Raw genomic sequence first — 27130 nt, forward strand, 5'->3', positions numbered from 1 at the left:
TATTTTCTGTGTTTTTCTCCTTCTCACATCATACGAATTGCTTTTATTACACCATTAAGAGCAGATTACAGGAACTGCAATTCCATCTGACATCTCCTGCCAGAGTGAGACCCATCCTGATGTGCAACATCCATGGCTGTGCTGCAGGAACCCTCAAACTGCCGGGGTGGCCACACTGATTTACCCTTTGTACAGAATCATGGAAGATTTCCCCCCTCCTTTTTTCTCTTTTTCATTTTCTCCTCATTTCCTTTGCCCTAGGAATCCTTCCCATCCCCAGAACACCAGGCTGTGCTTGGGAAAGCACTGGGAGCCTTGTGCTGTCAGCAAATCCCTGCCCTGGGTATATTTAGACTGAGACATGCTGATTTTTTACTTTGGTGTCCCAAACAAATCTCTGCTGCCTTGGTCGATGTCCAGAGCCAGGGCCAGCAGAATGGAGCTGGAATTTGTCCCACCTTTCTCTGTGTGGGGTGTTACACAATGGGTACAATCCCACTGCAATCCTTCCTTAGGGGTTCTGATGGGAAGGATCCAGCCCAGCTGCCAGGGGGCCCAGTTTGGCAGGAAAGGAAGGATTGTCCCTGGATGGGGTGTCAGGTGAGGGGCAGCCTGGGGGGTTTGGGGTGCCTTGCCCCACTTTGGGGTTTGGCTTTGTCCCCACAAATGGAAACGGGAACACATCAATTTGTTATCCCCAGGTGAGCAGCAGCAGGGGTTTGATGGGGAGGGGCATTTGCAGATCTTGCTTTGCCTTTTAAATGCCCTAAGAAGGGTTTAGACTTCATGGTAAGTATTGCTCTAAGGGATTTTGAGTGATGAAGGACATTTCTGCTGACTCCACTGGCCTGTGGAGCAGGTGAGCTGTCAGTAAGAAAGGACTTTGCACCATTTCCATTTGTTCATCCTCCCATCTCTTCACCATTTGGCAGAGATTTGAACAGGTAACAGAAGAAGATGCTTAGCAGGAAGCTGCAGGTCCATTTCCATGGCAAGCCCAGTGCTGTGCTGTCACAGCACTTTGCTGCTCTGCACAGTTTTGTTTCCAATTCCCAATGCCTGTGGCTGCAGCTGGTCCCTGCTCGTGGCCAGAGGGCAGCCTGGGTGTCCTTGGTCCCCAGAGCACCTGGATGGGCTCTGGGTGCTCCGTGGCTCCTGTGGCACAGGCACAGTTTGCCAGCAGGATCCAGACCCCAAAGGCTGAATCAGATGCTCATTGCCAAGGGCTGAGGTCAGCTACATGGATATGCCCAGTGGTGCCAGCAGAGACCAGGCCTAAGGCACAGATCAGGACTTGTTAAACAGAACGGTTTATTCAATAAACAGTCCAACATGCAGAGCCATCTCCTGAGTCCATGTACCACACAATCCCAGACTTGGGCTGGAAGGGACCCTAAAGCCCATCCCATCCCACCCCTGCCGTGCCAGGGACACCTCCCACCATCCCAGGCTGCTCCAGCCCCAGTGTCCAGCCTGGCCTTGGGCACTGCCAGGGATCAGGGGCAGCCACAGCTGCTCTGGGCACGGCGGGAATCCATAGGGGCGAGTGCCAAGGGCGCTTCCCAAGCTCCCGATCCCGCAGCGCCCGGCAGCAAACCCGGCCCTGGCCGCTCCCACACGGCTCTGCCCGCTCGGCAGCGCGGGACAGGAGGCCTCGGGAGCTCCCGCCGCCCCTCGGAGGCGCTCGCTGCCGCCCCGTTCCATTCCTGTTCCGTTCCGTTCCGTTCCGTTCCGTTCCGTTCCGTCCCATTCCCATTCCCATTCCCATTCCCGATCCCGATCCCGATCCCGATCGGGCCCCTCAGGCCGCTCCCCCCCCCTCCTTCGGCGGGCGCGCGCCTCTCCCGGCACCCCCCGCGCGCGGCCTGTGCCCAATGAGCAGCGCGGGGCTGCCCCGGGGGGCGGGGCCAGGCCCCCGCTCTTTCCGCGAGCGCCGTGACATCACGGCGGCCGCAGCGCGCGTGCGTGTGCGCGTGCGCGCGGCGGGGGCGGGCGGGCCGCGGCGGGGCCTGGCGGGCGCGGGGCGGCGGCGGCGGCGGCGGGGCCGGGCAGGCGGAGCGCAGCGGCCGCCGCCGCGATGGAGCCCGACTCGGTCATCGAGGACAAGACCATCGAGCTCATGGTGAGTCCCCCCGGCCCCCGGGCACACCCTCCCGCCCCCTCTCCCCCCCCCCCCCCCCCGGCTCAGGCCCCGCCGGCGCGCCCGGCCCGCGGGGTCCGCCGCCGCTGCGGGGGCTGTGGCGGGCCCTGCTCGGCCCCGGCCCGGCCGCGCTGTCCCCGCGGGGGGATCCGCTCGCTCCCGCCTCCGCCCGGGGCGCCACGAGCGCCTCCGTTTCATTGAAAATAAATAAATAACTGCAATGAACCCCCGCGGCGGGCAGGGCCGGGCCGGGGCACGAACCGAACGCGAAATGCCCCGGGCGGGGGGATCCGGCCCCAGCCCCGGCCTGGCCGGACCCCTCCGCGCCCCCGGGGCGGGTCAGACCCCGCACCGGTGCTGCGGCTCCGCTCCGGCACACACGGAATTACCTAACGAGACCTAATTGGTGTATTGGTTCTGCTGCTCATTAACGCTCACGCCGCTAAATTCGCGCTAGGGGAGAAGCAGCCAGGTGGGAGCGGTAGAAAGAGGTGTTGATTATTTATTTTAAATATAAACAAATTAGGTTTCTATGGGCAAATATCGGAGGCCCCTCATTTTACTGCCTTTAGGCATGAATAAAATTAAGTTAGGAGTTGAGAGAGAATACTAATAGGTAAATATATTCTAATTTATTTGTTATAAACATAATTGCATTTTCTCCGAAGCATAATTTGCTCTCATGTACAAAATTTTATACAGTTCTCCAGAACTGAGGGGCAAAATGCAAATAATTTCCCTTTAAGGCACTCTGAAGGTGAGCTGGGTTCAGTGGAGACATAAATGGGTTTTTTAGCCCGTGGAGTTGTTGCTAAACTACCTGATCCAGAATATATGAACTTTCTTTAAGTGTGCCATCTGGTCTCAAAAAGCAGAAATAAAATGAAGAAGAAAAAGGGGAACCTACAAAACCTTTGTGTATCTGTCATTATTTCTGCTGATCACTGAGGGCAGGGGCTTAAAAGTCATTCCTAGGGTGCCTCCTCCCTGGTCTGTGATCTCACACTTGCCCTGGGGGACATCAGAGCAGGACAGGCAGGGCTGGGGCAGAGCTCAGGAGCAGCCTCCCAGAGGTGCCTCCTGAATTCCCGAGGTGGGAAGTGTGCTCTGGTGCCTTTTTTCTGCCGTGGAACGCTCACCAGCACCCCTCAGCTTTGGGTTCTGTGAGGTGCTCAAATTGCATTTGGAGCTGGAAGGTTTGGCTCCCTCACCTTTCAAAAAACCCCACTTCTTTGTGTTTTCACAAGTGCTCTGCCGTTTTAGTCTCTCCTCTTTGTGGCCAGGTTGTATCAGGAGGAAGCAAATGGGATTTTTGCTGGTGAGTGTTGTACCCTCCCCTTGCTGGAGCTGGGAAATGTGCTAATCCATGCAAGCATCAGTGGGGCTTGGAGGAGTTTCAGTCTCTAGTAGGAGGTTTTAGAAATACACTTTTCTCTCTTTCACAAGAAATGGATAAATGTAAAAATTGAATAAGATGAACAATTAATTCTGTCGTTTCCAAGAGAAAATGGTGCTCTCTACAATGTAGTTAGTAGTTGAATTTAATGTTAACCTTAACTTGCACAGGATCACTTGTGTTTGAGTGGAGGTGTTGCCCTAAAAGCATTGCAGATCACTGCTGGATGCAGATGTGGAGGTTTTGCCTTCTGGTGTGGTGCAGAAGGGGAGATTCTCCAGGAGATCTGTTTGAATCCACAGGGCAGAAGCTGTTTGGGCTGAGTTCCCTGTTGGGGATTTCTGTGTGATCTGGAAACGTGGGAGTCAGTCTGTGGGAACATCCCAAACCTGGGATCATCCCAATCATCCCTGGCAGACTTAGGGGGATGCTGCTCCTTTTAAATGTTCCACATTCCTAAAAGCAGATGTTTTATACCCCTCTTTGATCAGGGAGATGGGCTTTGGTGCATTGCTTCCCTCCAGTGCCAGGGATGAATCTGTAAATACAGAAATGAGCAAATACAGGAGCAGAGTGTGATCTGAAGGTTCTGAGGAGCAAATACACCATCATTCTGATGAACATAATGTGTCAATATGTTAATTGCATGTAAGTTTGAGAACATGCTGCTCTACTCATCAACTGTGCCTTCCCTGGATTGATCATTTGCATTTATTTCAAGGAAAATCAGTCATGGAAATAATACTGTTCTATTTTTAAGGCTGGAATCTCAGAGAACTATTTCAAGGTTTCAGAGTGACAACTTTGATTTGCTGTGTGAAGTTTTAGTGGGTGTTCCAAGCCACTGTGTCCCTCAGGACAGCTGAAGGCTTCCTGTGCCCTGTGCTGCTTCTGTGGGTGCTGTCCTCAGTCATGTCCAGGGGATGGGTGTTGTGGTGCCACTCCGGGTGCAGGTGGGGTCCCTGAGGGTGGCTGGGCTGCCCAGGCTGAGCTCCTGGTGTGTGCCAGGGCTCACTGTGGGCTCAGGGAAGTGCTGGGGGTGAGCAGGTAATCCAGAACAGATGGAGGGTCACTCGCTGAAAGGGCTCTTTCTGCCCCTGGTTTTGGTTTTCTCAGTGAAATTAGATAACTGTGACCTTTTTGCTCTTTTGAAGAACCAACTGCAATGCTTTGTGAAATAAGTTTTGTTGCCTGCAGATCCGAGTTGTGTATAAAATCCGTGTTCAGTTGCATCAACCTTGTGATTTGCATTTCACTTCAATATCTGCTGAAAGCCTTGTGTTCTTCATTTTCCCAGGACCCTTCCCATGATTGTTATTTAGTGTTACCAGCAGCTTTCACAGTGTGGGAGGGTTAGCTGCTTAGGTTGTACTGAGGTGTTTGTAACCGAATACATCAGTGTGGTGAGTAGTTTGGGGGGCTTTTTGTACATTTGTGGGGTGAACTGTGTGCACCATGAGATGTGGAATAAATAAATAAATCTGCTGCTCCCAGGCTCCTGTACCTACCAGCCACCCACGGGAGAAGGGTCCTGAGCAGGAATCCAGTGTGTGGAAATTGTCCCACTCACTGAGCTTGTGCCCCTCGTGTTTGACTGTGGCCTTGCTGCCCAAGCTGCTCTCCAAACACAGGTCCCTGTGCTGGCAGCTTAAATTCAGCACTCACTGCTCTGTGGTAGGAGCATGAAAGGGTTTGGGGAAGGCCATGCCTGGCAGTAAAATGGGCAAGCACTTGTTCACACTGCTGTCATTTGTATGTTGAAGTTGTATATATGGAAATAATCTACCTAACACATGGCCTTCAGTGTCTAGAATGCTTCTCTCTGGCTCTCCTAAAAGCATCCAGTGTTTAAGTACCTTGGTAAATAAGAAATGAAGAATTATAATTGAATATCTTGCCAAAAATCTTTGTTTCTCCTGGTAGGACTTTGATGTGAGGTGGAGGTGTTCAGTTCAGAGGTACCAGCCTGGGAAGGAAGTGTTTCACACAGGCCTGAGCAGCAGCAGCTCCTGCTGTAAATCACTCCAGGGCTACCTCAATTCCTTGGGTCACTGCAGCTGGAGATGGTCGTGCCCCCAAAGTATTTAAAGCTAAAGTGCAAAGTAAATCCCACCATTCTACAATACAGCTGTGTATATCTCAGTAGGGCTGCAGTGCTCTGGCTTTTTCCTTCCCTGTCTCAGTCATTGCAAGCTAAGCAGGCAGTTGGATTTGTGGGATGGTTTTTTTCACATACTCTTGGAGGAACCCTTCAAAGAGTTGACTTTTGTAGCGACTCTGACACAGGCAGTGATCATCTTTGCAGCTGAAACAAAGGAGATACTGTTCTAGCTGAAATGTGACTGGTTCTTCATTGAAGCCTGGGAGTAGATGGAGTGTTAGTAAGCTATTTGTAAAAAACCTGTGTGTAACTTGGATGTGCTCTCTTCAGCAGGATAACAATCCGTTTGCTTTGCTGGCATCTTTTTTTAATCTTCAGTAGCTAAATGAGCAGAGCTGAGAGCTGCATGTTGGACAGTAAAGCATGCAGGGTTTTATACATGGGAAAAAAAGCAATGGCTGGAGCATAGAGCTAAAGAGGTGGTGGTGGGATGGATTTGAGGAAGGCACAGCCTTGGGATTAGCCTTGGGGCAGGGGATGTGAGGTCTGTGCTGCTGCCAGGCTCTCAGAATGACAGTCCTGTTTCAGAGAGTGCCTTGCAGAGGAAGGATGCAAATCTGAAGAGAAGAGATTGCTGTGACTTTGGCAGCAGTGCAGAAAATGGGAAGGAAGAGCTTAAGAACATGAATTAGAGCAAGGCAACTGCACTCAGAGCCAGCAGAGTGGTGAAAGGAGGGAAGTGGACAAAGGAGTGTGGAAAGCTTTATCTTTTGGTAGGGTTAGCTGGAGCAATGGCCTGATTGGGGAAATGAGGTGGCAGAGAGAAGGCTATAGAGATGCAGAAGTGTGTAAAGTTATCTGAGGTTTCTGGTGATGGTGGCAGCAGCCATCAGATAATTCAGGTGAAAGAAAGCTGCACATGTGCCAGTTGTGGGGGAACTTCTGAAACTGAATTGCTTTTGGTTCTTAATGAAAGGAAGTTACCAATTATTGGGGAGACTAAGCCCTGGTGTTTAACCAGAGGCTTTTTAAACCTCATTCCAGACTCAGAGATTTCTCACTTCACATTGCAGTTACATTTTCTAACATAACGAAGTTGTCCAAGCTCTGCCTGGTGCTGAGCAGAGGAAGTTCCTGCAGTCTGGAACACGTGCAGGGCTCACCTGGGCAGTGTGATGGGGCAGCCCTTGGCTTGTGCAGGGCTCACCTGGGCAGTGTCACCGGGCAGCTCTCAGCCTGTGCAGGGCTCACCTGGGCAGTGTCACCGGGCAGCTCTCAGCCTGTGCAGGGCTCACCTGGGCAGTGTCACCGGGCAGCTCTTGGCTCCAGGGGCTGCCCCAGAGCCCTGCCCGGGGCTGGCAGCTCCCAGAGTGAATCCCTGCCCAGGTGTCCGTGTGGAAGGAGATCCTGTCTCTGCAGCAGCTGCTGTGGGTGCAGCTGCCCTCTCTGAAGTGCTCTGGGGCTGCTGCTTTGATGAAAAGCCCATCTGCCTTTGGTGTGTGTCAGACAGTGCCGGCTGTGTCCCTCAGGATACAGAGCTTTGAGCACTGCTAAGATTTGGGTCACTGAGGAGTGTTGGGAGCAGCATCACAGCAAAACAACCTGCCTTGTTACAAGCTGTACCCTCAGAGAGACCTGGGAGTGTTCTTTGAAAGATGGATGTACCTTTTCATTTCGTGCTTTCTAAAACATCTCTGGTGCTTGTTAAATCAGCTTGCCGTGTGTCTCGGGGTGTGCTGGCTTTGTTGCCTCGCGGTTTAGCGGTCGCTGCTGCTTTGGCATTTGCAGTTGCCCAGCCCTGGGCAGCTTGGAGTGCTCGTGCAGCAGCGTGCTCAGGGAGATTGCTGATGGCTTTCAGATGAAATGGATGGTGCAGCAAATGTGCCAATGCGAGAGGAATGATGTGTGGGAGAGAACAAGAGGCCGTGCTTGTGAGAGGGCTGCTCCGTGACAAGGAATTTTTTTTTGTTGCAGGGCAGAAAATGAATTGAAAGGAAATGAGAATATTGACTGAGTTGTTTAAATTAATGCTGATGGATAACAATTCTCTCCTTCTAGCTTTTTCCTTGGGCGATGTCTTCTTTATACGGATGCCACTGTTTATGTTGTTACATAATCTGATTTTGTGGTTTGATTTTTTATGGCATCATTATTCACAGAAAATCCACTTTTTCTGGAAATTCCCTTCCTTCCCCAGTTTATTGATGTATTTATGAGCTCAGTGGTGTGACATCTGACAGCCTACTCCGTTTCCCTGTACCACTTCCACACATTTCCCAATATGAGCAATGCATGACCGAGAGCAGATAATGCAAAAATAACACAATGCCATTGGTGTTGTAACAACGAAAAGCATTGACTCTTTCTGAAAACTCAATTTGCTCCTCACGCAGGCTGAATTAACAGTGGGAACATTTGAAGGCATGTTGTTTCTTTGGTGCTTTGTTAATCCACATCCCCGCAGGACTTGCATCCTTGTACTTCCACCCCAGGAAATTAAGAGTTTTGTGTGGGATCAAAGAGTAGTTCAGCTTCCTGGGCCCATTTGTAGGATGAATACAGATGGAAATTTGTAAGATGTAGGTAGGGACCCACTTGCTAGGAATAGGGAGTGATGTGTTTTCTGGGTAAAATGACAAAAAAAGCTTTTTGGGTCAACTTCAAGCTGCTGGCAACAGTACAGAATTTTGGTTTACTCATTGACTTAGAGGAGAAGAGGAGAATCGCTATATATATATAAAAATATATATATTCAGTGTTACAAGTTTGCTCTGAGTTTCATTCTGTTGAGTTCTTGAATGTGGAGTTTTGGTACAAAAGTTGTGCCAGTGTGCACTGTTTGCCTTTTTGAGGGTGTGAGCTTGTGTATTTCCGCATGGTTTGCATGATGGGGCTGTTTTCAAGTCTTCCAACCTTTGCAGTGAAACCAGTTTTTGATTTTCAGACAAAAATGCCTAAATCTCTTTGAAAATCTATACTCAGAATTTGCAAAACTTAGTAAGTTCCAGCTTGGACTTGATAGAGAATCTCATTGGCAATTCTCTTAGGGCAGGGGAGGACTAGCCAGGGAAACTTGTTATTCAGGCTGTCTCCAGCAGGCCAGGCCTTCTGGAGACAAAAATCAGACCTGTGCTGTTACACTTGCAAATAATGTTAAGGTTTGGCTTCCTGGAGAAGTGCCTCTCCTTCCAGCACCCTGCTGGCTCTGCAGTGACTTGGCAAATCAGTGCATTTATATAATTTGATAGCTGGCTTCTTGCTGAGCTATATTGTACTCTGAAAATTCTGAGTCATATGCCTTGACATCCTAGCACTTTCCTTGGCAGCCTTAAGCATCATGCATTGGACATGGTACTGGGCCCACAGCGCTGCTTTGTCCTTGAAACGCTGCCCTGGGACTGCTGCCAGTGCCTGGGAGCAGGACACCACCCACCAGGGAGATGCTCCTTTCTTTAGGGAGCTCTGGGCAGTCAGGACAGTGCTGCCCTCATGGAGATGGTTTCCTGGCACAGCTGGAGACTGTGGCATTTTCCCACCCTTCTGTGAGTTGCTGGAGCTCGAGGTGTGGGGTGCAGCAGTGGAGGCTGAGTTTAGCTCTGGAGGGGCTGCAGAGCAGAGGGTGAGAGGTGGTGGGGATGTGTTCCTCTGGGGATGTTGCAGCATTTTGTTCTCCCTGCTGGTAGGGGCAGCTCCATAGGCCATGGCCTGAAGTTTTTGAAGCTCTTGGTGGAAGTTGCATGGTTTGGTCTCTGCAGGCTGAGCTTTCTGTTGTATGTGGAGTATGAGTTTTCTGCAGACCCCATCTTCTCTGAGGTGTCACTTTCTGGCTGCTTCAAAGTAGTCACACTCTGCCTGTGCTGTTGGCAGGACAGGCTGGAGGCCTTTTATCTCCCTGCTTAGCAAGAGGTGGCTTGTCTCAGGAGTGGTGTACAGTGTCTTACTCTCTGCTGGCTCTAGATTGTTTTCCAGAGACACAGCAGTACTGCAAATGTACTGAATACAGTGCTGTGTTCCCATCAGGAGTGTCTTGACAACTCCATCTTTGTGCTGCAGATGTGTAAGGCAAATGAGGTCATTTTGAGCCTGGAAACAGGGAAATAATCATTGCAGTGAAGTGCTTTAGAGGATGTTTATGGCAGACCAGGAGAACTTCATTGAGCTGTCGTGCAAACCTGTGTTCCTGGAGCAGGCCTGCGAGGTGTGAGCTGCTGGTGGAAGCTTTAGGACTTGGCTTTGTTATTTGCCTTGTAGCTTCTTCTCATCTTCCTTAATCTTAGCAAAGTGAGCTGTACCCAAAACCACTTGTTTGGGTGAGCCAGGGTAAGGGAAGGAGCAGTTTCTTGTCTGTAAATGCGTTTCTCTGTCTTAGATCCACCAATCCGACGACCCCACTAACGTAGTCGGTCCCGGGCTGGGCAGGTGCCTGGGCTGCCTTTCTCTAACAGCATTAGCAGTAATTGGGATTTCGTTCAAGAAAGAAGTAGATACACCAAGCTGAAGATGATTGGCTGCTCTCTTTTAACAGACAAGTCTGAGAAGGAAAACCCATTCGAATCCCCTTTCATTCTGGATTGGTGGATCTGAAGCCCAGAAACAAAGTTTCAGGTAAGAAGTCACCCTGTACTATATCTTGCTGCTTCTGCTTAGATGAGTTTGTCCGCACATTCAGTCCCTGCTTTAACTGCTTCATGTCCCCAGGTGTCAGGGCACAGGGAATCGGCTGCTGAGCTGAGTCAGGGCATGGCCAGGAGGTGCAGGAGCAGTGCTGGAGGGAATGGCCAGTCTGCTGTGGAGCATCGGGCTGGGAGCACGAGGTGAACTTCTGTGTGGGCAGGAACGGGCCCAGAGCCATTGCTGCCACATGTGTGTGTGCAAGGGGAGAGCAGCCTTGTCAGTGACTGTCCTGGGCTCCTGTGGAGTTCAGGGAGCTCCCAGCTCTGAGTTCAGGCCCTGTCCTGGTGGATCCATCACAACTGCAGAGAACTTCTCTGGTTACTCCTAGGACTATTTCCTGTAGCTTTTCCTGCTGCAATGCCATTTGAAATTCTTGGAGTCAGTGTCCTAAACCCTTCCTGAGCTGTCAGTGTGAAGGTTTGGCCTCAGCTGTTTGGGACAGGTGTAGGGCAGGGGTGGCACGAGAAGTCTCACAGTGACACTGGGTTTATTTCAGAGTAGGGGTGAGCCACTGTACTTGGAGTCACATTCCTCTGAGATTTGGGATGGCTGCAAAAGGTTGTCCTAGAGATGATTTGTGTGCCTCAGGAAGGCAAGCTAGGTCCCTGGCTGGCAGGAAAAGAAAATTGTGTGTTCAATATCATATCTGGTGTGAATGGGAGAGCTGCACCTCCCAGTGCCCAGCTTTACTGTGAGTTGGTGCTTTGAGGGGCTTGACAACTTATTTCTGCAGTGACTGTGAAGCAGCGTACCAGGATTCCTGTGGACAGTAACAGCAGTAATGCTCAGCCTTTGTGTGTTCTCCTTTGTAGGAGTTACTGCAGTGAATGGGGAGCCTCTGTATTTAACCTGCTGTGGCAGAAACTCTGTACGTGCTGTTGGTCTCATGCATGGTTTGAATCCTGCGTTTGTTTTCCTGGTGTGGTATTTTGTGCCAAAGTTATATTTGAATTTAATTGATAAGTACGTTTATAATTAATTACTTGTGCAAAGGTTTCCTGGTTTGATTTTTAGTGTAGTTGAATTTTATTTGGTTAGGGTGGAGAAGTCTGTTTTAGTGTGACTCTTTTAAATAAAGCAGAGGGAGAATGTAGGGGAAATACTTATTAACCTTACACTGACACATTTCTTGCATTCTCATCTAGTATCAAATTGAATTTGTTCCACACAGCCATCAGACTCAATTTGGAGTTAAAATTGTGAAATCGTGTCTTTCTATGGAATATTTGCTGTTCAGGGTGTGCCTTTTTCTAAAAACTAGAGAACAGGGAGACAGAGGCAAACTTGGCATCTTTAGTGATGAAAACTAAAAAGAGGAAATAATTTAAAATACACTGAGCAGGGAAAAAAAAGAGGAAGCATAATTGAGTGCTCCTGCTGATCAAGATCCTCAGTGTTATTTAATATTGCTTAACTTTTGGAGCCATCAGCCAGCCCTTCAGAGGCAGCAGTTGAGCTGAGCAGGTTGGAGGCTTTGCTGTTGCCTGTTGTTCCATTTCAGGAAGTGCCCTGTGAGGCACTCTCAGAGCTGTGGCAGTGTTCCTGTGCAGCCCTGCCTGGCACTCCTGGGTTGTTCTGGCAGCCCAGCCTCCACAGGCATCACAACTTGAGTGCTTCTACCCTGCCTTGGCTGTCCTAGGATTTATTGTCAGCTCTGTTAGGCCTCAGCCTTGAGAGCCTAAGGGTCTGAGACAGCTTTTAACGTGTTAGACAAGTTTCAGCCATGTTTTCCTGTGTTTGACACCCTGCAGGTTTCTCCTGTGTGATGGGCAGTGCTGGGTCTGTGTTGCCCACTCAGGATTTGCCCTGAGCTGCTGGCTGGAGATGTCTGCAGTCCCTGTTCTGCTGCAGGACAGCAGAAGAAAGTGTTTTGCTTTAGAAATTCCTTTCTAGTGTAACACTGGGGATGTTGGTGCAGGAAGGTGTATCCTACAGCTGTGGGAGGTGGGGTGTATGTACATGAAGGAGGCAAGGACTAATTAAATGCTGTGTATTTTGAAAAATTGAGATTATTTCAGTAATGTTCAGAGTGGCTTATGCAAACATCTTAGGATTTTTTCCCAGTCCTTTGTATCTTCTTGAAAACGAACTGCTGCATCTCATGAGTCTTATCCTGATTAATAAATTATAATGGAGTAAGATGGTTATTCTATTCAAAGAAAGCATTTAATCTTCTCTCCACTGAACCCATATTCCTTTTGTAGCATTGACTGTGTGTAGCAAACACACTTTGATCTTCAGGAGCAGAGTGGGACAGCGTTCTCCATCAGCCTCCTGTGAATTCAGTGTCCTATCTAGAGCATCGCTGTGGTAATAAGGAGAATTTCTCTCATCAATTCTTTTCCCTTGTCTTGCTTTCAATTTCCTGATTCCTCACTTAGTGTTTTTCCCCAAATGCAAGAGCTTACGTGCAGATCTCGAATGGCTGTTGGAAGGTTATTCCATTGAGCAGTTTACAAAACTATTGTGAATGGCAATGATTTGGCTAAATTGATTTTCCTAATGGCACGGTGACTCAGCTATTGGTTACCTAATTTTTTTAGACTGATCTAATAACAGAATAATAAAAAAAATTCACAAGTTAAAATTAGCTTTCCACTCTGTGGGTATTTATTTTTGAGAAATTAATTTTTGCATGGAAAGAGAGAAATAAATGCAAGAGTAAATTACGCCTGAAACAACTTTGTTGACCCGGGAGTCCAGTTCTGCTGAAATTGAAGCAGATTGCTGGAATGCAATGTAAAACTCCCTGAGTGTGGAATTGTATGGATGGTGCTCCAACAGCCTTCTGAATGCCCAGTGGGGCTGCCCTGGCCGTGGCAGAGGCAGTGATGTGATGGCACCGGTTCCAGCAGAGCCGTGTGGGGCACCGGGCACCTCCCCGGGCACCTCCCCGGGCACAGCCTGGCCGGGGGCGGCACAGGAGGAGCCAGAGGGCTCCTGTTGGTGCCTGCAGAGCTGTGCAGGGCTGGCCCTGGGGGAGCTGTGTCACCCTGCATGTCCCACCCAGTGTTCACACACACCTTGGATGTTGTGCTTCCCACCTGTGCACACTCAGTCCCAGCCCGGGGCTTCACCACTGCTCTGCTTGGCACTGTTTGAAGCCTGAACAGGAAAAGCACCAGGTAAGATCTGGAGGAAATCCCAGCCTGCAACCAGGAGGGAGCTGGACTTGGCTGCTGTTCCTGCCGAGTGTAAAATAATAATGAAGGCCTTGAAACTGTGTTACTGCTCATGTTTTTTATGTCTTAGTGTGATTAATGCTGATTTTTGAGGAGATCTGAGCTTGCCATTAAGTTGGAGGTGGGAGCATAAGGCTTTCCTAGACTGTCAGACCACCCTCAAATCCAAGTTGGCTTTTCAGAGCACCTCTTGGGCTGCATTAAACTGAGCCCCCAGCCATGGAGAGGGGTTTAATTAGCACCACTTACCCATAAAGTTATCAATATTAAGTGTTGGTGGCAATAAATACCAATTGTGTTGGTCCAGGCCCAAGTAAACTAACCATGAAGTCACCATTGCTGAGTAGCATGTGAATTTCTTATAGCTAAAAATCTGAAAATAATTGACAGTGAAGGCTGAGGTTATTTGGTTCTACCTTTTTTGCATGTTTTTTCCTTAAGATCAGATTTTCCCAATAAATTTGGATTCTCTAAATTATCTTGTATAAATAAAATTAATGCAGTGAAAAATTTCGAGGTCATATTTTTAATATTTTATAAAACTTGCAGCATAAGTCTGGGTTATGTAAATGTTGTCATTCTTAGTTATGACGCTGCAATATTGCCATGCCTGGGTTGCAAAGGTGTTCTAATTCCATCAGAAACACAGGCTATAGGCAGTTCTTGGGCAGTTTAAAGGGCTTTAGAGGATAAATGTGTGAGGTTTTGTTAAGGGATGCAGAAGTGTGAGGATTTCTGTGTGACAGTATCAGATGCTCTGAAGGAAATGATTTCTGGGCATGTTACACTGCTTTAACCAGGCCCTGCTGTAACCTGGGAGAAGTCCAGAGTGAAGGAAAACTTTGGGATAGGATAGTTCAGGGCCTGAGGAGGTGTTTTTGTACCTCCATCCTAAAATTCCCAGCTACAAAGTTGGTTTGTTGCATGCACACTGCTCTGTGCTTAATTAATACAAGAACTTCTTAACACTTGAGTTTTAAAGACATTGAAGCATCTCCCCTTTTTACTGAGGATTTACAGGTTTCTCTGGGAATGCAGCATTTTGTATAGGCTGCTTCAGTTCAAGATTTAAGACTGAAATGTAAAGCTTGAAATGTAATTCCTGGGGCTAGACCACCAAAGCAGTTCTTTGTGTATGGAATTAGCATCAGTCATCTCATAATAAAATAAAATACCAATCTTGCAAGCACAAGGCATTGAAGTGATGAGAATGAGAGTTGGTGTCTGTTCCTGCCTTGCCCTGGGGCTCAGAGCCCTCTCAGCTCTGCAGGTAGAACCTCCAGGTGATCCCCTGCCCTCACAATGTGAGGCACTTAGAGCTCTGCATTGCTAATTACCTTATTCCTTAAAATCTGAGTTTCAGTTTACCTTCACCTGTGCAGTTCTGCTCTCATTCAATGCTGTGCCTGTTGGCCAGTGGCACTTTCCCCTTCCCGGGCTTTATTAAACAGTGCTGCACCTCCCTGGGCTCCTGGTGAGAGGAGGGCCAGTGCAAAGTGAAGCCTTTGGAACACTGTTAAGCTTTTATTCATCACAGGTCAGGCAATAACATGTCAGGGAAGCACACAAATATTTGCACGTTGCTGTTTTGGTGTGAAGTGGGACACAATATTTAATTTGTGGCATTGTGCAATAGCAGTGCTGCAGCTGAGTGTCCAGGGAGTTTTTGTAAAGCCTTTCATGCAGGTTTCGTAATGCTGTGAAAAGGTTTTTGTGTGGCTTAACCTTGGCATGGAAATGGCCTCAGTGCCTAATGCATTTTGAATTAAATTTTTAAAAACGTTCTCAACTTACCCATTTTTGTCTTAAGCACTTAAAATTCAGTTTATTTAGCTAGAGTGCTTCCTAAACTCCCCCACATGATAACCTCTAAACCAGTGATTTTTAGCTTATAATTTCTGGACATCTACAGGTGTAGATTCATTAAAAACATTATCCTCAGCTTTGTGCACCTAATCTGAACATCTCAGGAGAGGAGTTTGCTGTGGTTTTTATCAGTGACTTTTATAAAGTCACGTGAGCAAAGTGACGTTTTTTAATCAGGCCTGTATGTTTAAAAATGCTTTTAGGCTTTAATCAACACCTGCAGAAATACCCTGAATTTTGCTGGTTCAGTGTTGCAGAACCATGATGAAGGTATTGTCCTAAATAGGAACAAAGAACAAAATTAATTGGAAAGGGAGTTTCTTGAATTATACACTCATTTTTGAGAACCAGACCTATAAAATGTGTATCTTCAATCAGTGGGTTTTAACAGTACATCCCATCTTTTTTGAAAATGTGAAAACCTCTTTTTTTTGGTGTTTTCTTGAAGTTAAGGTAGTTTCCCTGTTGCCACTGATTGACTGTCTTAGCAGTGTCCTGGGAACTAAATTTCCAATGTTAATGCAAGGACATGTCAAAGTTAAGTAATGCAAAATAATGACAGATATAGTGGAGTAATTACTTTATAGCTAAATCCCATTTCTCTATAAACATTAAATAAACTTTTAAAACCTTTTAGTAATTGAAAACTATGGATTTGTTTTGCTATTAATGAAAGAATAATACAATAAAACATAGATATGACTATTTTTACCCCTGTCCATAAGAGATATGCTCCCTCTCTTGCCATTCCAAGTGCACCTCACAGGATATCCCTGTGGAATCAGCACCTTCCTGCTGGGTAAGAGAGGGAAATTCAAGGTGTTGTGGTGCTGCTAGGGCCATTCTTCTGCTGGTTTTGCTGTAATTTCTCTCCTTGGCATGAGTCTTCCTTTTGTTTTATCCATAAGATATGAAACAAAAAAAGTTTTTTACCCTTCAGGTGCTCTGGGCTCTCTCCCCCTCCTTGATCCTGGCACAAACTGCTTTCCATGAGGCTTCACCTCCAGTTATTCCACTTTCAGCTTGGACCTGTTGGGGCTTTTCTTTCAATGTTTTGGTGTCCATTGTAACTAAATTGGAAGCCTGTGTGGAAAATAGTGAAAGCTCAGTCTGTGCCAAATATTGCAGCTGGGTTTGTGCTCTGCTTTATGCTGAGAAGTTGAATCCTTTTCCCTAACTTTATCTGGTGTATGTACTGCTCTGTCCTTAAAAAGAACTGGGAAATTATATTGGGGAGCTACAGAAATTCTGGGGAGTCTGCCTGCATCAAATTTCTTCAGCTTTCTCCAAACTTTTCCTAACTTCTCGTGTCAGCAGTGGGGAATTTGGTAGTTAAGCTTGGGTGGCAGGAAGAGCAGTAAACGTAGCCAAGGGATGATTTGGCTTTAAGATATCTTCAACTATAATTCCAACATTTTTCCCCAGGTCCTTAGGGTTCCTTGATTAAGCAGAACTTGGTCATGTAATTTGAGCTCAGTTAAGTGTGGTTCCTCTCTAAAATGTGCTCCCATTGTCGGGTTGAGTAAAGAACCACAGTTTGTTTGAGAAAGCTGAGACACTGGGGAGTGCCAAACCTTGATTCCCAAACTCCTCCAGGTGGATTCTAAAGCCTTGCCACCCCAGTGGCACCTCCTGTCCCCATGGGCACTGTGCAGGGCACAGCTGGGCAGGGATTTTGGCCAGGCTGGATTGCTGGGTGGGGGCTCTGGCCTGAAAGCTCTGCTGTGGGCAGCAGTGTGGGTGAGCTAAACTCTGCTGCTGCTGGGAGTCAGTGAAAGCATTCAGCTGGGCACGGAAGGCACGGGCTTACAGAGGGGGAGAAGGAGCTCAGGCCAGAGGGGATGGCTGGTTCTGGGCAGGCCAGAGGGGATGGCTGGTTCTGCACAGGCCAGAGGGGATGGCTGGTTCTGGGCAGGCCAGAGGGGATGGCTGGTTCTGCACAGGCCAGAGGGGATGGCTGGTTCTGCACAGGCCAGAGGGGATGGCTGGTTCTGCACAGGCCAGAGGGGTGGCTGGTTCTGGGCAGGCCAGAGGGGTGGCTGGTCCTCGATCACTGCACAGCCCCTTCAGTGGTTGTTTCACCCCTGGCACTAACTATGGTGAATGTAGAAATAACATAGATAAGTACCCACGTTAACATACTAATGAGTTGCCTGCCTTGAGTGATTTGTTGTGGCATCTAACTGCTTCTTCTCTTCCTTCCTTTTTGTCACCCTGCAGTGTTCTGTGCCAAGGTCTTTGTGGCTAGGCTGCTCCAACCTGGTAGAGAGCATGTGCGCACTGAGATGCCTGCAGAGCATGCCCAGTGTCAGATGTCTCCAGGTGCCTTTCTTCTTTCTTGTTGTAAATGTTATGCTGTTGAACTTGTGTTAAACTCTCAGGACTCTGTTTAATCGAATTGTTTAGTCTGCTAAATGTTTTTTGTGCATCCTTTTCTGAAATCTTCTACTTAACTGCATTGTAGGAGTGACTCTTTAAGGGCTTTCTGTGCAGCAGGGCTGGGGGGAGCTGTTGTGTTTTATTGCCTGTTTACTGACGTTGTGATATCAGTAGCATAGTTCTGCATGTTGCCTGCTACCTTTTGCTTTCTCTTTTAACTTAAAAATAACGTAATGAGCTTTGCTGTTAATGAACTGACCAGCCTGTGATATTTGTGTGATTGAATTTAGAAAGGAAAAGCTTTTTATTTGCTCCTAAGCGTGGGCCTGGGTGTAGCCTTACCTTAGTCTTTGCACGTGTGTGAACAGAGAATAGTGAGCATGGAGGCCTGGGCTCTTTGGGTTGCCCTGTTAATTCAGTTTTTTAACTTCTTAGAAGTGAGGGATGGGGGTGGGGGGTTGGTCTGCATAGAAAACCACTAAATCCTAAGTTGTCTGTTGTTTTCCTTCTAGTAAACTGTTGGAGCTAAGCCTGCATAACTTATAGATGGGGAATTGCTGCTTCACTGGTTTGGGAGGATGTAAAATGATAAAAAGGGAGCTTGTGGGACCAGTTAACAGTTTTTCCCAGGGTATTTACCTTGGAAGGAAAATGCTGAACATGTGTAGTAACTGTGTGACACTTCCCAAAGTATTTCTGAATGTAACATTTTTTTTAGCAGAAAACAAGGATTATTTAACATTAGTGTATTTGCATAAGAGCATCATTCAGTGGTTCAAGTCTTTCATGTGTATAAAATGAATAGTTAAAAGAAATTGCTTTTTTGTGAATGAAAATGAACAATTGTGCCACTCCATTTGAGGTCAGCCACTGGAGAACATCAGTGTCTTACCTTAGAGAGTAACCAGTTATTTTAAAACGTCTCACCTGCAAAATGTGGCCACTTGAAATTCAGCAAATGTGAATTTCAGAATCAGAAATTCCTTCAAAATTTTTGTTAAAATACAAGTCTTGTTTTCCATTTGAATGCTTTACATTTCCAATTTTGAAATAGTATTCAAAGAAAGGACAAAAACTCACGTCCAAGACCAACTTCTAGATGGGTAATTCAGTTTTATAGAAATAAACAGTTTCATGGCCAAATCATTGCTTAGAGAGGAGTGCCTACAGCCATGCCAGGGCAGAGTCCCAGAGGTTTGGTGTCTGTCTTGGCAATAATCACAAACTACTTCTAATTTTGAATGGGTGGGATTGTTGGGGTGTCTGCAGGGCTGGGGGTTGGACTTTGCTGATCCTTGTGGGTCCCTTCCAGCTCAGGGTATTCCATGGTTCAGTGAAATATTGTGTCAAAATAAAGACTTTTTCTTTTTATTAAGGTTTGATTGTTTTGTAGAGCTGCAACCAGAAGAGGCTTTGAGACTTTTGGAAGTGTCTGTGAAGGATTATGTTTTTTAAAAAAGTTCTCCTTTTAGGTGTGTGACTCAGTGATGTCGTAAGGGGAACTTGGAAGCAAAAGTGACACCAGCTGCTTTCTCCATTTATTATTTTTGGCACTGTGACTTGCCCTTCATCGTTTCCTGAACTCTTAAGCCCACATAGAAATCAGGTGGGGCACAGGTAGCAGGAGCTCTTGGTTCTGTAGCACACATTGGTTAGAGTGAAATGATGGATAGGAGGTGCTGGAAGGGAAATGCAGAAGCCCTTGGTGATTGCCAGAAGTTACCTGGGGTTGTGAATGTTGTGTGTGGTGTGAGCAGGCCAGAAAGGGGCAAGAGCAGTCTGGAGCCTTGGAGAATCTCTGCAGGAAGCTCTTGCTCAGTGCTGGGGGTTTGTCTGACCTTTGGGCTTCAGCAGTCACCTGCCATCCACCTAAAGGCAGGATTGGGTTTGTCCTGCCTTTCTGGGAGGTTGTTAACAATCATCAAACCTAACAAAGCTGGTTACAATCAAGTAAATCCCCTCTGCCCATGCATGGGGAGGTGCTCCAGTTCTCAGTCTGGGTGTGTATTCTGTGCTTTTCCTCATGCAGTAAAATACCCTCACAGTGTTTTAAACCTTAGTATTTTAAACCTTGCAGTTTACTGGAGAAATATTTGCTTTCTGCATTCTGTGAGCTGTTAGTGAATGCAGAAGAGAAACAGGTCATTTATTTAAAAAAAGAATTACTCCTGTTTGTGGTACTTGAGGTTTCTTCTCATCTACACTGGCTTTTGGTTTAATTGGTATTATTAGGAAATGCAGTCCCTGATACTTAACACTTGTTTCTGTTGCATGGAGAAGTACATATTAAGTGCCAGTTCATAATACTTGAAACTGCTGCAAGGCCTTATTTTTAACTGCTCAGTTACCTTTAATGATGTTTTTGTACATGAACGCACTGGTATCCAGTAGCTCCTGTTCTCATTTGCTTTGATATGGATTTCTCTGCAAGATTACAACCAAAATTCTTGTTTAGGTCTTTAGAGAAACTGGTTCTTGTTAGAGGAACTTGTTAGCAGGTGTGTGATGCAGCCCTGTGGGTGCAGCACCTTCCATGGCTCCATCCTTGGAGCACAGCAGGGATTTTTGGAGTGTTTTGTGGTGCTGGTTTGGGAAGTGGCTCCAGCAGGGCTGCCAGGCAGAGACAGGCAGGGCTCTGGGCTCTGTGAGTAAACATCTCCAGTGTGGTGTGAGCACTGCTCATTAAGCAACAGAAGATAAGAGCCCAGGCATCACTTTGAATTATTGCATAATGCAGGAGATGATGAAATAAGTCTTGGGAAATGAATTATTAGAGAGATATAAATGAAATTAACCCAGTAACCAAATACTGCCCCACCAAGTTTCTTCCCTGCCTTCAGTTACGCCTTTCTTCTACTTCTGTTTTTTTTTAAAATAATTTTATCTCTCTTTTAAAACTCCACTTAGGTTTTGTTGGGCTTCTTTACACCCTCCCAAGTTATTTCTTGCACCTTTCCATCTATGCTTGAAGTTTTCAGCTTAATTGCATGCAGTGCCCTGCTCCTCTTTGCCCCTGTGTTCAGCCATGGCCTGTGTGGCCTGGAAGCTCTAACCGAGTTCATTCCCTGCAGGAACAAGCAATGTCTCACTTCCCAAGCTGCCTGTGGGAGATCTCAGCTGGTTCCTCCACAGGCCAGATCATAAAGCTCATGCAGTGGCATTGTCAGACTCCTCCAAGCCCATTGTGCCAGGTGCTCAGAGGCTTGGGGCAGCACCTCTGCCTTCCCTGTCCTTTATCCTTTCCTCCTGTCCAGCTCCAGAGGTGCTCCTGGAGCTGCATTTTCCTGTTCATGGAGTCCCCATCCCCAGAGGTGGCACTCAGTGCTCTGGGCTGGGTATAGGACACAAGTTTCCCTTCTTTCAGTTTAAACACAGAAGTTTTCAGAAGGAAGTTTATTTTTTTATTTATTGATATTACAATTTAGTATTAACTTGCTTAAGCTTCTGTTTGTTTTTCTTTACTAATTTTGAGCTTCTGTTGATGTTTCTATTCTGATACCAGAGGGAAGCACAACAACAGAAAGTGTAGTTGGAAAAACTTGCAGTTGAAAGCTAAGAATTGAACATGAAAACTACTTCATCCTCCTTTTCCAGTACAAATTCAGGCACAGACATGATGCAGCTTTCTTAAAACCACAGAGTGCTGGAGATGGGCTCTGCTCAAACCTCCTCCTCCAGAGCATGAAATCACAAATGGGAGATGATGAGTGGCCTGTTGCTCTGGAGCTTGCATCCCTTTGGAAATGTTATTCTCTGTAGCTGTTGAAATGGGTTGTCATAACCAGGCAACTGCTTTGCTGCTTCTGTTGGGTCTGAAGTCATTTACAAATACCTTTTTGACATGTTTTCTGGTATTTTGCCTCAAAACAGTGGAACTGTTACCATTTCTTTTTGGAAACAGTCCAACAGCTCCATTAAAAAGAAATACATATTTGATTCCTTTTCTTTAAAGGAACAGAATGTTCTGTCCAATATCTGAAATATTTCTGCTTGTTCCCTGTGTTTAAAAAGACTTTTCAGAGACACAGCTTTCAAACCCAGGCCAGCAGTGTAGAAGCAAATAAAACTCCCCATGGTGGGTCTGGGGGCAGTGTGGCAGAGGGATGGCCTGGATTCCCCAGTTCCTTAACCTGAGGTAAAAATGGCCAGTTCTCCCTCTGGTAATCAGCAGTGCTGCTTTCCAGTGTGGTTCCTTCTGGCTGGAGTCTCCTCTCAGTGAAAAGTGACACCAGTTTGGGGTTTGTTTTCAGCAGTTTCTTGTAATAACTTTTCTTTTTTAGTTCTCAGTGTGGGTGTTACAGATTTTGAGGCCTGATCCAGCAGCTCAGTTTGGTGGCAGTTGCACATCCTGCAGGCATTTGCAAAGGGTAGGATTGCATTTTATTCCCCTGGTGCTTCAGTGCTTGGCCATCCTTGTCCTCTCCACCATATCCCAGCCTGTTTCCTTTGGAGAGCCTGAACTGGGATGAGCATTCTGCAGTCTGGGCATCTTTTAGAGTCACAGCAGCTTCTGGTGGTGCTTCCAGGTGGTGTGGCCAGCCATGGCTTGGTGCTGGATCCAGATACCTCTGCCCAGCAGGATGGGGAAATGTGAAATGCAGGGATTGCTTTCTCCAAGTGTGATTTGTTCTCCTAGGGAAGCACTCACTTCTCTGGTGTCCTTCATGGATCTGAGTGCTTTGGGCTTTATGACTTTAGCTTTTAACTGAGCCTGTTCATTCTTAGGGGCAAGAAGGGACCTTCTCTGTCTTGGGTCAGTTCCTAGTGTTTGGTTGGAAGTGGAAGTGAGTTGTTATTTACTGGAGTGAATCCCAGGGCTGAGCTCTGAGCCAGTTTGCTTTCCTCAGCTGAGGAGCAGAAATGTGTCCTTGATGTGTGAGAAGCAGCAAAATGGAGTAAATATCTCTGAGTTTTGGTTCCTGATTTGCCTGGGACATGATGTGCATCTGTCACTTGGAGCTGGCTGTGGCTCCTGCTGAGGATTCCCTGTGATCACAAAAAGGAGGTGAGGATTCCAGCTGTATTCCCTGTGATCAGTTAGGGGGTGAGGATTCCAGCTGTATTCCCTGTGATCACAAAAGGGGGTGAGGATTCCAGCTGTATTCCCTGTGATCAGTTAGAAAGGGTGAGGATTCCAGCTGTATTCCCTGTGATCACAAAAGGGGGTGAGGATTCCAGCTGTATTCCCTGTGATCAGTTAGGGGGTGAGGATTCCAGCTGTATTCCCTGTGATCAGTTAGGGGGTGAGGATTCCAGCTGTATTCCCTGTCAGCAGCAAGCGGGGGGTGGGAGCAGCCTGTGGAACCTCGTGGCAGGTTGGAGTCACCCGTGGTGGCCTCTCCTGGCTGGCACCATTTGGGTGCTGCCAAGCCCTGACCTTTCTGCTTGTGGGGAAAGAGTTTTGCTACTCCAACAACCTGACACACATGAGTGCTTTTTTTGGACTTTGTTGTTTTCAGTGGTTTTTGGAGAGCACTAAAGGTCATACACTTCATCCCCAAGCTGCCAAGTGTGCTTGAACAGAAGAGTGACCCCTTTCAGGAGCCTGCTCCTCTTGGTGGGGAGTTCTCTCATTGTGGTCTTCTCTTCAGAAGCTGCCAGTATTCAGAAGTCAGTAATTGACTTAATCACTGATCTTCATGAGCCAGATGAGGTGGAAGTAGTGAAATGAGTCCCTCTGAGATATCACTGCAGAAGGGACCTCTGAACACACCAAAAGTAATGGGAGCTTAGAGATCCAGTCCTTACTCCTTTGGGTGACTTGCTGGCCTACCTTTTTTTGTTGGTGTTTCTCTCCTGTTCCATTCAGAGATCCCCACTCCCCAGTGGGCAGGATATGTCCCTGTGGAGGGAAGTTCTCCATGGTGAATTCATGGATCACCACAACGTACTGGCAAATCCAGTGCCCGTTGCTCAGAGCTGCACCAGCGAGGGCAATGTCTGACATTAATTGTGTCCCTCACAAAGCACAACACAGTCCCACTAAGCCTGAGAGATTTCACAAGTGGTGGGCAGGAGCTGTTATTGCTGATGGCTCTGCTCAAGTGTCTGCAGAAGGGATGCTGTTAGCCACAGCCTTGTGTTGATGCTTTCTCAGCCTCCTGTGGAAGAGAGGATTTTTTCTCTCTCTGATCCTGTTATGGTGGAAAGAAATGTGTTAGGAAACGTGCCTTGCTCCCTGCCTGCCTTCTGGCAGTGCCATGCTCGTGCTGGGAGGGATGGAGGAGGGAAATCTGCCCAAGGAGAGGAGGAGATGCAAGGCAATCTGTTCTGGGTGTGTGTGACAGTCCTCTTCCTTGCAGGTCTTGTCTCTTTCTCACACAGGAATTTTCTAGGAAGCAGAAATGTATAATCAAATATTTCCTACCAAGGTTGAAATATGTCATTTGTGCAGTGTCTGTGCACTGCAGCCTCCTCATCAGACCCCCCTGGCAGGAGGGTGGGTCCCTTGCTCAGGAGGATTCAGCAGCTGTGAGTGCCAGCATTGATGGCTTTGCTGATACTGGAGGTGCCACTCTGAGTCTCCATCAGAAGGACACTTACCCTCTCCAAGTGACAGACTCCTGGTGCTGAGCACACTGCCCCTTCCCAGCTTTCCCTCAGCCTCTGTGATTTGCATCTGATGAGTTGTAGCTGTTCTGTGGGCCTTCAGGACTCACATTGAAGAGTCTTTACATAGGTGGTTGGTTTCTTACAGCAGGAGAACCCAAATACATCAAGGGAGGCATCAGAGTCCAGGGTAGCACAGCTGGCTGCAGACACGGCAGGGGATTGAGCAGATTGTACCAGTCCCCATCTGGGAGGGCTGGGGGAAGTGCTGCAGCAGAGAAAAAAGGAACTATAAAGTGAGCTTTTTACTCCTCTGTAATATTTCTGTGGCAAAAAGGTCCTGTTTGCAAAGCCTCACTGCTTTGTGGTGCAGGATGGTCTTCCACTGTTCCCAAGTGGATTTTGGGATTCCTGAGAAGTTAGAGGTGAAGCTGTTGCCCTCGAAGAACAATGCTGTAACTGATTTGTGTTGTCCTGAACTATCTGTGAAATCCTCTCTCAGCCTTGCTGAGTTACCCTTCCCAAGACCCTGCAGACAGTGGGGCTGCCCCAGGGAGCAGAGCTGGGACTCGTGGGGCTGTCCCTGGGTTCAGAAGCTTTCCAGCAGCTTTCCTGCCTCAGTGCCATCCTGCCAGGCCCTGGGGCAGGGATTGTGCTGGCACTGCCAGGGCACAGGGCTGTGCTCGGGGTGCACAGGGTGTCAGCTGGCCCTGCCTTTGGTTTGCCCTGTGCCACAGCTCTGCCACCTCTCTCTCACGAGAAGCTGTGCTGTGGCACCAGGCACTGGTGGTGTGGTGTGGATTGAAAATAATCTTCCCAAGCCAGGAACCTGACACGTGGGACAACTGTTCCTGCTGTTCTCACATCCTCTTCTGCAGAGTCCCACAGTGAGGTGCTCTTGTATTCACCAACTGGATCTTGAAGTTGTAGAGAGAGAAGGGGTGCTGACCTTCCAGGTCAGGAACATTTACCATCCATTATATAAATCATGTGAAATGTAAATTATGCAATTGCACGTGCCTTTGAAAAGCCAGATAAAATCAGCACTCAAGTGCAGAGTGTCTGCCTATCCCCAGGCAAGGCTGGGTGGATATTTTAAAAAAATTATTTGAGTATTTTTTTACAACTTGTATTACTGAAGGCCTTTTCATTTAGCTGCAGTTAGGCTGCAGCCCTCATGGAGATAAGATTTTCTCCACGTTCTGGGTTGCTTGGATATCAGCAGTTCCAAACCCACACTGAACCTGTGCATAAACGAAAGCTTGTGTTTCAGGCAATTAGTGGGTGATTAGAATTTCCTGAGGAGTTGTGAAGATTGATCCATTTCTGTGAGCTGCCAAGTCTGGAATACACTGCTCTACATCTCTGGAGGGAACAACTGGACTTCCAGCAGGACAGGATTCTTCCTTGGGGTAGCTCACTGCTTCTTGGCTGCAGTTGTATTGAATTTCCATTGTGGTGGCTGCTTTTTTCTGTATTTCTTTTGTGTGCAAATACCTTCTATTTTGCAAAAGATGAATAATTGAGGGTTATTGCAGGTTTAGTATTTCAGACTGCCCAGTGGCTTTGAGTAACCTTTGTGTGGCTTTCCCTGTAAAAGTTTGTATAGAAGCCTGTTCAAAACCTGCTTAAAGTTTTGCAGTGTCTGAGGCCTTTGAGTGTCCCCTCCCTCTCACAACTCTTCAAACCCCTCGTGCTGAGGGTTGTGCTTTGGGCTGACAATTTGAGGTAACTCCCTTTAGTTTGATATGGAAACAGCAGGAGAGATCTGAACCCAAATTCCCTCTGGGAAACCAGGAATAATCTTTGAAGTATTTTAACTTTGCACCAGGCAGCCGAGTTGCAAATGTGTAGTTAATCTTAACAGAGGCTAACTTATTTTTGATGAATTTGAACTGATCTAATTACTAGCTTAGCCTGAGATTTGCTTCCCAGATGTTACTTATCCTGCCTTGAATCTGGAATACTGTTACCATTTATTAATTCTGTGGGGCAGAGCGCTGTCTTCTGCCTGTTTACCCCTGAATGTGGCATAGAGAAAAACGTCCAACTTCTGGAGCTTTTGGAATTTGATTTTGCCTTGCCACGGTGTGGAGGTGTCCCTGCAGGCCCTGGGCTTTGGGAAGGATGCTCCGTGGGATGGCAGAGCTTCAGGAGGGGATGGGCAGGTTCTGGGCTGTGAGCAGTGTGCAGCAGTTGGTGCTGCAGGGATGCAGCCGCTGCCCCTGGAGCTGCAATTCAGCCCTCGGTCACATGTGCGAATCTGAGCAGTCAGCAGTCAAACGCAACTTTAAATAGTTTGTTTTCCTTTTCCAAGTCCTGTAAATGACGAGATGAGTGGATCTGAAGTGGTCTCTTTGCATCTGCTCTAAAAGGAAGAAAAGCGATGATAATCTTAAGCCAGTATTTTCCCTTCAAGTTTTCTTTTTTGGATGCTTTTTTCATACAGGAAATAAAAGCTAAATCAGTTTTTTACTAGACATTGAGACAGCCTCTAAGGTAGTAAATATGACTTAATGTTTTCATTATATTAAAAAAAAATCCCAAAAGCTTGACATACCTAATCCTCCTAACTGCCTACCAAAATCCAGTTATTAGAGTAGCTTTTGATACAGTTGCAGGTGCAGATGTTGTGAACAAGAGTGTAACATGGTGTAGTCAAAGCTTTGAAAACTTAAGCTCTGCTTTTCCTTCAGAACTTTCAGTGAGTTTGCTGTATAAGGGACATGGTTTGAAGTTTGCCCTGAGTTTTAAAAGTACAGAGGAAAAACTGTTCTGCTTTGGAATGGATTAAGATTGAAAGTGCAGATTCTGCCTAAATAAGTTTATCTCGAAAACAGATG

At 47.2% G+C, this 27130-nt stretch overlaps 1 protein-coding gene across 4 annotated transcripts in view; it reads left to right on the plus strand.

Annotated features, from left to right (window-relative positions):
* The first annotated feature begins 1999 nt into the window (after positions 1-1999).
* FBXW11 (F-box and WD repeat domain containing 11) overlaps positions 2000-27130 on the plus strand; it is a 56872-nt gene continuing 31741 nt past the window's right edge. The window contains exons 1-3 of one of the 4 annotated variants that reach the window (XM_064724721.1): positions 2014-2122; positions 10163-10242; positions 17580-17681. In XM_064724721.1, coding sequence (XP_064580791.1) covers positions 17631-17681 — 51 coding nt within the window. In that variant the 5' untranslated portion in view covers positions 2014-2122; positions 10163-10242; positions 17580-17630. Of the gene's footprint in view, positions 2123-10162; positions 10243-17579; positions 17682-27130 lie in introns of all 4 variants that reach the window. The other 3 variants (XM_064724724.1, XM_064724720.1, XM_064724722.1) reach the window with 3 other exon arrangements.

The sequence above is a fragment of the Zonotrichia leucophrys genome, chromosome 13, assembly GCF_028769735.1.
Source record: "Zonotrichia leucophrys gambelii isolate GWCS_2022_RI chromosome 13, RI_Zleu_2.0, whole genome shotgun sequence".
NCBI lineage: Eukaryota > Metazoa > Chordata > Aves > Passeriformes > Passerellidae > Zonotrichia > Zonotrichia leucophrys.